The 9,124-nt window shown below is 58.3% G+C and overlaps 2 protein-coding genes across 4 annotated transcripts; both read right to left on the reverse strand.

Moving 5' to 3' along the window:
• Window positions 1-115: 115 nt before the first annotated feature.
• Window positions 116-3,437, reverse strand: ZBTB22 (zinc finger and BTB domain containing 22). Its single transcript, XM_068558465.1, has 2 exons — window positions 3,356-3,437; window positions 116-2,703 (listed from the first exon to the last, which is right to left on the reverse strand). The coding sequence occupies exon 2, from the start codon at window positions 2,632-2,634 to the stop codon at window positions 724-726; it is 1,911 nt and encodes a 636-aa protein (XP_068414566.1). The 5' UTR covers window positions 2,635-2,703; window positions 3,356-3,437; the 3' UTR covers window positions 116-723.
• A 658-nt stretch (window positions 3,438-4,095) lies between these two features.
• DAXX (death domain associated protein) lies at window positions 4,096-8,497 on the reverse strand. 3 transcript variants are annotated; one of them, XM_068558879.1, is made up of 8 exons: window positions 8,408-8,497; window positions 7,256-7,514; window positions 6,270-6,903; window positions 5,930-6,144; window positions 5,551-5,770; window positions 4,914-5,388; window positions 4,531-4,753; window positions 4,096-4,340 (listed from the first exon to the last, which is right to left on the reverse strand). In XM_068558879.1, exons 2-8 carry the CDS (start codon window positions 7,460-7,462, stop codon window positions 4,281-4,283), a joined length of 2,034 nt encoding a protein of 677 aa, XP_068414980.1. In that variant the 5' UTR covers window positions 7,463-7,514; window positions 8,408-8,497; the 3' UTR covers window positions 4,096-4,280. The 3 variants fall into 3 exon arrangements, with proteins under 3 accessions (XP_068414980.1, XP_068414978.1, XP_068414979.1); XM_068558877.1 differs by having other exon boundaries at window positions 6,270-7,101; XM_068558878.1 differs by having other exon boundaries at window positions 6,270-7,101; window positions 7,256-7,511; window positions 8,408-8,489.
• Window positions 8,498-9,124: the final 627 nt, after the last annotated feature.

Here is a 9,124-nt window from a genome sequence, read left to right on the forward strand (position 1 = left end):
GCACCCCCTCCTGTCCACCCCAACCCCGAATCCACTTCCCTGAGAACCCTTACTCCACCTTCCCCGACCTGGGCCAGGTCCCCAGCAAACACATAGGGGTTGTCGGGAAGCCAAATGAAATGACCAATAAATATTTTAATCACCGTTTAAAAAAAATAAGATTTAAAATAAAACCCTTGTACTCCCTACGACTTACTCCCTCCTTGTCTCCACTCCCCCACTCCCCAATGAGAATGGAGATGGGGGACCCCCAAGGTGGAGGAGGAGGGATTAGGGTAGAAATAAGGGGCACATCCTTTTGGGGGGCAGGGTATGTTCTAGGACAAGGGTGGGGCTCAAAGGCCTGGTCCCCACAACTACGCACACACAGACTTCAGGTACAGACTACAACCACCTGACCCTTGACCCAGCGACTCCAGGATGCTCAACAAGCCCCCTCTCCCTCCTCCCCCACCACTTGCGCCCTACTCGGGAGCTGGGGCTTCAGCGTACCCCTCTGAAGGGAAGGAAGGGCTGAGTTCCGGTGATACTTTAGGGAGGAGGGGCTGAGGAGTAGAAAGGGGTGGCCCATGGTGCGAGGAGGTTCCCTCTCCGGAATATATACAAGTCCATAGAGATAGGAAGACGGTAAGTGTGTTGGGAGATCACCTAGGGGCCACAGCGCCCCTGGCTAGTGATCCCTAATCCCTCTTCCCGGAAAGCTACCCCCAGTAGCTCGCCTCTTCAGTTTGCTCCTCCGCCCCCACTGAAGCCCATCTCCACCTTGTGGACGCTGGGCGGGGACCAGACCCGTCGACTGGACGGGGGCGTAGCCCCACTCGCCTCGTCGCCGCTGCCCCCGCCGCCGGGGGACTCTCTCTTGGGCTGCAAGGTTGGCCCGGTAGTCCCCCCGGGTCCGGGTCCGGCCCCGCCCCCGCCGCCTAGGCGGTGCCGGCGCTCACAATGTCCCCGGTGGCGCATGAAACTGTCTCGCCACATGAACTTCTTGGCGCAGACGCCGCACTCGTAGGGCTTGAGGCCTGTGTGTGTCTTCATGTGCTCTGTCAGGTGATGCTTCATCTTGAACTTTTTGTTGCACACGGGGCAATCAAAGGGCCGCAGGTTGAGGTGCATGTTCACATGGCGATCTCGCATGCTCTTGTGGGAGAAGGCCTTTCCACAGTGGCACAGAAAGATCTTATTTCCATCCCCACTGCCTGTCCCTCCAGGAGTCCCACCGGTGCCACCTGGCATGCCCAGGGCCCCTGCTGATGTGCTCCCCAGGGTCACTGCCCCATGTTCAGCTTGGTTCCCTGGTGGCTGGCCTGGAGCCTGTGAGGAGGAGGAGGAGGATGAAGAGGATGGGAAGACTAGGATCTGGTTGCCCTGCATGTCCAGTGGAAGCAGGGGCCTCGAAGGGTGGGAGGGAGCATAGGAGGAAGGGGTTGGTCCCCCTGAGTCATCAAGCCCTGCCCCAGGACCCCCACCTTCATAGGGGCCAAAGTCATTGGAGGACTCACAGAAATTGACCTGCTCCTCTCCCTTGTCTGGAGGCTCAGACAGGGTCCGGACGTCACTTATGCTAAGGGTAGCCTCAGGTCCTCCCCCTGCTGGCACCCCGGAGCCACCCCCCAGCTCTTCATCTTCATCATCCTCACAGGTCAACACCAAGTCTTCCTCCTCCTCATCCTCTTCCAGGTCTGGGTCTTGGGGAACCAGGGGCGCTGGTGCTGGGCAGTTTCCACCCCGTTTCACATATACCCAGTGTTTCTGCGGCACAATGCTGGGGGGTGCATAGGTGGGCCGGCGGAGCCCAGCCCCAGGGACCACTGCACCCCTCCCATCCCCACCATCATCACACAGCTCATCTGCCTCCAGCAGCAGCTTCCCAGAGGTAGCCCCCCCACTGCCAACCACAGGGGCGGGGAATACAGGGCCACCTCCTCGACGCTCCCCACTGCCCACTGCAGAAGCTGCAAAAGCCTCCTGGGAGGAAGATGAGAAATCAGTGGACTCCCGAGGGCTGAAATAGTTGCTGCTGCTGGGGGACTGATTCTCACTGGCCCGACTGGAGGCATGGAAGCGTACAGAGCCCACAGTGGCAGGGGCCACGGTGCCCCCACTCCCTGAGGGGACCCCAGCACCAGGGACAGTGACCGATGTGGCTGCAGCAGTGGTGATGGTGGTGGTGGTGGCTGAGGCCCGGCCCTCTCGGAGGAGTTCAGTGCACTTATCCACGATGTGCCACATTTGGAGCACAGACCCCACTGTGAGGAAGTTGACAATGTCAGCAGCGGCCATGCTGAGGCGGCCAGTATAAGCTGAAGCCAAGACAGTCTCGAAGGCGCCTGGGTCCATGACGCTGGGCAGCGAGATGGAGGTCATGCCCTTGAGTAGGACCTGGTCGTGGAAGTAAGGGGAAGAGGCAGCCAGGACAGCACGATGAGCCCTGAACTCCCGTCCCTGCACTCGGATGGACACATCACAGAGCTGGCCCTGCAGCCGCTGCTGATTGAGAGACTCCAAGAGGGCACTGGTCACCTCGGGGAAGGACACGTGCACCACTGCCGCTGCAGGCAGGGGCAGTGGTGGTGGGGCCAGCGATAGAGGCAGGGGGAGTGCTGCCCCGCTGGGAGACAGAGGAGATGGCTCCATGGCGTGGAGGGAAGGGGTACCCCCCCAGCCACAGGAACAAGGGAAGGAGGAGGGCGGCCGGGGGGGTCTCTGGAAAGAAAGAGAGAAAAATGATAACATCCCATAATGACACAGCCCTTTACAGTTTAAAAACATGTTCACACATTATCTGAGTAACTCCCCACAGCGACACTATAAGGTAGGTATTCCTTTCAACCCCGTTTGACAGATGAGGAAACTGAGGCTCAGAAAGATTAAGAGATTATCCAAGGTTACACCATTAAGTGGCAGCACCCACAAACGCAGCTGTCCTAACTCCAAATCCAGTGCTCTTTCCTTGGACGTTACAGAAATAAGGTGCTGTTGGGGAGTGGGGTGCCTCCCCTCAGAAATTCCCATTTGCCTGAGAGCCTGACTTTCCAAAATTTACCTTTCTGGGGTTTTGTACCCTTTTCTTGGGAGGGGGGCAGGTTGGCTCTGGTGTTGAAAACCAACCCTCTCCCCACTTCCCTTTAGGCTATGCCCCCCGGCTCTCTCACTGGCCACGCCCCTTGCCCCCAGTTATCCCTAACCCCGCCCATTTCGGCCCCGCCCACCTCAAGACCCGCCCATCGCTTTGGGCCCCGCCCCTTATCTACCCCCGCCCACATCGGACCCGCCCCCTTCTGCTCCGCCCCAAGCGCTACTTCGACCTCCTCTCCCACCCGGAAGGCGCCCCCCAACCCCGCGCGTCCCCGCTTACCGGGCCGCGCGCCCCCGGGGCCCCCCCGCCCCTCACTCGGCGGCCAGAGCCGCAGCCTGGGCCCCTCCCGCCGCCATCTTGCGCCGACTCCCTCCGCCCTCCGCCTCCGCTCCGCCTCCCGCCCCTCAGGCTTTAAAGGCACAGGCGGGAACCCCGCCCGACCCGCTGGGCAATACTCGGCCGACTCGGCCACTTCCCCTTTAAAGAACAGCTGCTGCCTTCCACCTTAAAGATACCAGGTCTCTTCCGCCGCTGAGGACGGAGGACTCGGTTCGGCCGAAGCTCTCATTCCCCTTTAATTCGGTAAGCCTGCCTCTTCGCATTGGCGATGGGTCTAGGCCGTCGCTGCCTGGGCTCCGCCCCTGAGCTGTGGCCATTAGCGTGTTTGCGGGATCTAATCGCCCGGGTCTCCCAGCTTCAGACAGTCCCCCTGAAACCCCGCCCCCTACCTCCGGGCCTGGATTGGCTAAATAACCTTGAGTCGGCCCGTGATTGGCCTTTTTACTGCTACCGCTCGAAGTGAGAAAGTAGCGCGTTCAGGAGGCTGAAGTACATTTTTTCAGCGCCTGGCAGAGGGCAAGGAGAAGGCCTGAGGGCGAGAAAAACTCCGCGAGAGGCGTGCTGAAGGCAGCTGGAAAGGACAGATCCAGGGCTATCCCGGGGGCACGGCTAACCCTGAGCCAGAGAACAGCTCGTGCCAATCACCAGCTGGTGAGAGCGGGACAAGGAAAAGACAGGGATACAATAAGAAAAGAACTTTATTGTTTATTAATGTTTCTGTGTAAAACTTAAGCTTTTTTTTTTTCTTAGAAGAAACCACCAAAAGGCGATTAGCTCAGTCCATCCCTTCCTCAGTCGTCTGCTTCCCACCGTCCTCCAAATACTATCCCAAAACATTTTGGAGGCAGGGAGGAGGGGGAGGCAGTTAATCAGAGTCTGAGAGCACGATGATCTCCTCTGGATCACACTGTGTGGCCACACTCATCTGCAGGGGAGTGAGAGACAGAGAGTCAGAGAGGTCTGGAACACAGCGGATGAGAGGCCAAGGGAAGGACTTATCAGAGATCAAACACTGGGGTGGGAAAAGAGAGAGAGGAGGTGATGAGTGCAGCAGAGAACCCCAAACTGAACAATGAAAGAGAATGAAGTCAGGAAACACAGCCTCCCCCTCTTACCTTAAAAGTACCAGGCCTGGAGGGTTGTGATTGTGGGGTGTGGGACAACCGGGCTGGAAATGGGCTACAGAGGGAGCTGGTCACCAGGCCGTGGCTAGGAGAATCCACCCTCGTGGAGGAATCGGCAACTGGAGCCATGGAAGCCAAGGGGGAAGGCGGGCTGGGCAGGGTATGTGTCTTCTTCTCATTCTTCTCATGCACTGCCCTTTGCCTTTCCACATAGCTAGAGACACAAACGTATGTGGGTGGAAGGGTATGTGGAGCCTGAGGCTGGAGGGGGAGCATCCAGTTTCTCCCCGCAGACTCCGTTCCACAGTATTCCTCTCAGAAAGCCCCCGCAGTCCCTCCTTGGCTTCCCTCTTTCTCCTCCTTATTGCTGTTACCTCTTTCCTAATGGCCCAGCTTCTGTTTGCTTCTCCTTCCGAGATTTCTTGTGGGGAGGACTGGAATCTCCCCAGGTGTGAGGAGAGACGCCTCCGTTGAAGGAAGTGGAGGTGACCATGGCTGCTCCATTCTCCAAGACAGTGGTGAAGGGGTCTTCTGATTGCTTCCTGGAAGAGGAAACGTCCCTCTCCTCAGGGGAAGGAGTAGTATCCAGGGGCAAGGCTTCAATCTCTAGCTCAAAGAGCTGAGACATAGGGCTCTCTTCCTCCAGGGGCAACTCCTCGAGGTGCTCTCCACTGCCTTCAGCAACTACGCTGGAGGGGGCTGGGGGCTCTTCTGCCAGTGAAGATGGTGACACTGTGAGTCCTTTGTTTTGCTGCTCCCCCGACGACCCGCTGATCCCTTTGCGAGGTTCCAGGTTCTTTTCAGTGGAGATCTGTAGTGGGGACATGGGGCTCTTATCTCCATCCTTCCCTGGAAAAGAAGAAAAGAGGGGAGGGGTAGCAAAAGAACTAGGGGAAAGAAAACTGCTGAGAGGATACTAGGAGTAAGAGGAGGAAGGGAAGGATCTCAAACAGGGGGCTCATGCCCAACAGAGTAGAGGGAACCGACGAGAAGACTATTTCCTTGACGTACCTGCTTCCTCCTCCTCCTCCTCCTCTTCATCGTCCCCCTGACCTTCCTGCATCTGTTCCAGACCCTCCTCTTCTTCGGAATCTGTGGCCTCCTCTTCTTCCTCCTCCTCATCTTCCTCTTCCTCCTCTTCATCCTCCTCCTCATCACTTTCCTCATCTTCATCATCGGTCTCAGCCTTGGAGGTGGTAGGGCACTCCTGGGATGCCATCCCACTAGGGCCCTGCAGGGGACAAAGGAGTTTCTCTAAGGAATCCCTTGCCCCAGAGGGGCTGCTTCTTGCGTTCCTTCTGCACACGCCATGATCAGTCACCACGTACTCCCTCCTGGCCAGTGCAGTGGAAGGACAAGGTCTTTCTGAAGGGTGTATTCCCTTCCATACCTCACCGGAATCCAAGGAGGCTTTCGAGGGGTCTGCAGAGTGGGAAGAGGTGGCTTGGGGGAGCCGGGCTCTTCTCTTCTGTCTCTCGCCCTCCTCGCTCTTGTCTTGCATCATTGCGTACTTGGAGATGACCTCATCCAGCCGGTTCATAGCCAAGCTCCGGTTCTCCCGCAGGCGCCGAGCCAGGGCAGGATCTGACAGTGCGGGATCAATGCCTATGTGGGAAGATGTAAAGTCAGTGTACTCACCCAGAACCCTAGAAGAAGGGACTAGAGAGACGCCCCCTCCACCACACACCTGACGAATGAGGGTTACCAAGGAGCATCTCACTAATGCCTACCTGGCCTATAGTCATCTGTGAGGTGACAGCCAAAGTTGTAGATGAGATCAAGGTGGCGACGCTCCTGTAACCTGATGCCCACATCTCGGAAGGCATCCTGAGCCATGAGCTGGAGCTGCTGTCGGGGGAGGCCAAGGCTGTGCCGAGCAGCTGCCTTCTCTACGGCCCGCAGTACGTCTCCATAGTCAGGGAAGGTATCAGGCCCTGGCTTGTTGATAAGCCGCTCAATGCGCCTGTTGACCTCTGGGTAGCGGGTACCACGGTAGGGGATGCGCTGCTCTATGACCCGGCCTGTCAGTGAAGAGCAGTCTTTCAGCTCACACAGCCGCCCAAAGAGGCGGATCAGCTTACGCTTCAACCTCGCCTCCTGCAGGTAAGTGGAGTCTGGGTCATCCAATTCTGAGAGATCCAACTCCTTTTCCTGCAGCCGCCGGATCTCTGCCACGTAGAGTGCCAGCAGCTGCTCCAAGCGCTGGATCTGCCGCCGGGAACCATGGGTCCTTGGGGCCTCAGAGGCAGTGGTCTCAGCACTTGTGGGGTCCGAGGAGGGGTCTGCAGGAGGGTTATTCCCAGAGGGCTCACTAGAGGTGGTGGCAGCAGGGGCCAGGTTCAGCTTCTTCTTGGCTGAGTGGGCCTTGAGAACAGTGCAGAGCTCATTAATGTAGACATAGAGCTTAGCTGGCCGGCTCTGGGCCCGAGAGAGGACCCGAGAGAGGATGTTGCAGAACTCCGCCGAGGCCAAAAACAGAGAGTGGGCCCGCTGCTGCCGGTTATAGAGGAACGGGACCACCTCAGGGTGGTCCGCCGTCTGCGTCTTACACAGTTCAAGGAACTGGAAGGTTCAGGAGAAAAAGGGAGGGGGAAAGAGACAAGGGATGGGATTGAGAGAAAGAAGGCGAGGTGGGGTTAGTGGGGAAGAAAGGACAGGAGAGCCAGTCAGCCATCCCCCTCCCTGGGGTACAAGAATCTTCTCCCCTAAAGCTCACCTCTTCAAACAGCTTCTCATTCTCCAACTTGTAGCATTTCTTGCCGCCCGAACTACTGCTTCCTCCAGCCCCGTGGGGCTGGGAGGAGCCAGGGGCTTCTGCCCTGGGTGAAGCCGGATTGGGGGGTGGGTGGGAGGGCCCTGGCAGAGCAGCTGCTTCATCTTCGTCATCATCATCCAGCACGATGATGCTGTTAGCGGTGGCCATGGGGGATCAAATCCCCCGGAGGGAGGAAGTGTTGGGGATTTCGTAATTCCTGCTGGAAGGGGATGGGGCCTCAGACAGAGCCCCTCCAGCATAGCCCCATCCCTTCATCTCACACATTTTCCAGTCTTCTTGGGTTTCAAAACACCCAGCCATGCCCAACAGTGTCCTCACTGCCTATCTTCAGCAACCATTAGTACCATGTTTTCTGGGCCCTTTACTATGGGAGCCCCAAACCATCTGAAAACCTTAAGTCCCACCCCCAGCTCCACCCATCACATCGATATCCGGTCTTTCAGTTGCATTTCCCCACTATTTCTCATAGTTGGCAAGTTGATTCTTCCTCTCAACCCCTGGACGACCTCTCACATTGCACTCCAGATTTCCTTGACATCCCCTCGAAGAGATACCACACCCCCGCTGGCACCACCTCAGGTGTTTCCCCCATTCGCTCTCACACACATCAAATCCACACCCTCACTCCATCCTGAAGGGTCACCCCAACTCTGAGACTCTCTTAGGCGAAGGAGGTTCCCTCCCAACAATCCATTTCCCTTTCTCCTACTTAAGTTATCTCCATATTCCACCCTCTGATGGCTCTCCTCAAACCGGGGCGTTAGGTTGGAGATATTTCACCTCAAGTCCCCTCCCTCTCACCCCACCCTAATTTTCCCCATTCTCTTTCTGGGACCTGTAACCGATCGTGAGCCCCACACTGGGCTCTCCTGATTCCACTCAGATTCCAGCCCTGAGTCCGGTCCTTCCCCTAGATGAGCTTCCCGCCAAGTCCCCCTCCCCCAGTTCAGCCCCCGGCCGCCCCACTCCCCTTCAGGGATAGGAAGGAAGGTACCACAGCTTGCCCCTCAGACTCAGCGCCCGGAACCCCCCAGTACCTCTCCCTCGACATTCCCGCCCCCGCCTTCGCTCCCCGCACCGTCCGGCCCCCACCTCAGAAAAGGTCTCTCGAGAAGACCCTCGCCGCAGATCTCAGAACCTCGCATGGTTCCCTCCGTCTTCCTTCCCCCTCCCACCGCAGGCCCTACTCCGGACCGGAAGCCGCGGAGTTTCCGCCTACAGGCACCTGGGCGCGGCCATATTGTCGTACGGAATCCAGCCCCACCCCCACCCCCCCCGTGGCCGGAAGTGACGGTAGACCCGCCGCGCGAGGGCTCCCAATGCCACCCACATAGTCTGCGGCTCCCTTCCCCCTGACCTGCAGGCGGCAGAATTGTCCCCTCCGGGCGTCCCAAGTACCTGGAGGCCGCCATTTTGCCGTACGGCGCTGGCTACCCCCGGATTGGGGCGCGCCGCCAGTGGAGCTCTTTTCACCCGGTGCTTCTGCGACTCCGCCAATCAGAAACTTCCCGCATCCCGGCCCAACCGCCGGCGAGTCGCGTGCCGGGAGGACTGAGCCACCTTTCCAAGTAGGGGAGGGGGGAACGGAACAGGGCAGCTGAGGAATTGGCCCTCCAAGGCTGCACAAGGATGCACGGAAAGGCGGGAATCTCTTAAGAGGGAAATAAAACCTTTTCCATCCACTGGCCTATTGACAAGCCTTCTGGCGCTGCTTTCCTACCTGCCAGGTACCAGTTTCCACGGCTTAATCGACTGCGCCTGTCATTCCTTTCTATGGGCTGCGCGCTCCCTTGTCGCTGTCCAGAAGCT

The sequence above is a fragment of the Eschrichtius robustus genome, chromosome 12 (assembly GCF_028021215.1).
Source record: "Eschrichtius robustus isolate mEscRob2 chromosome 12, mEscRob2.pri, whole genome shotgun sequence".
Taxonomy (NCBI): Eukaryota; Metazoa; Chordata; class Mammalia; order Artiodactyla; family Eschrichtiidae; genus Eschrichtius; species Eschrichtius robustus.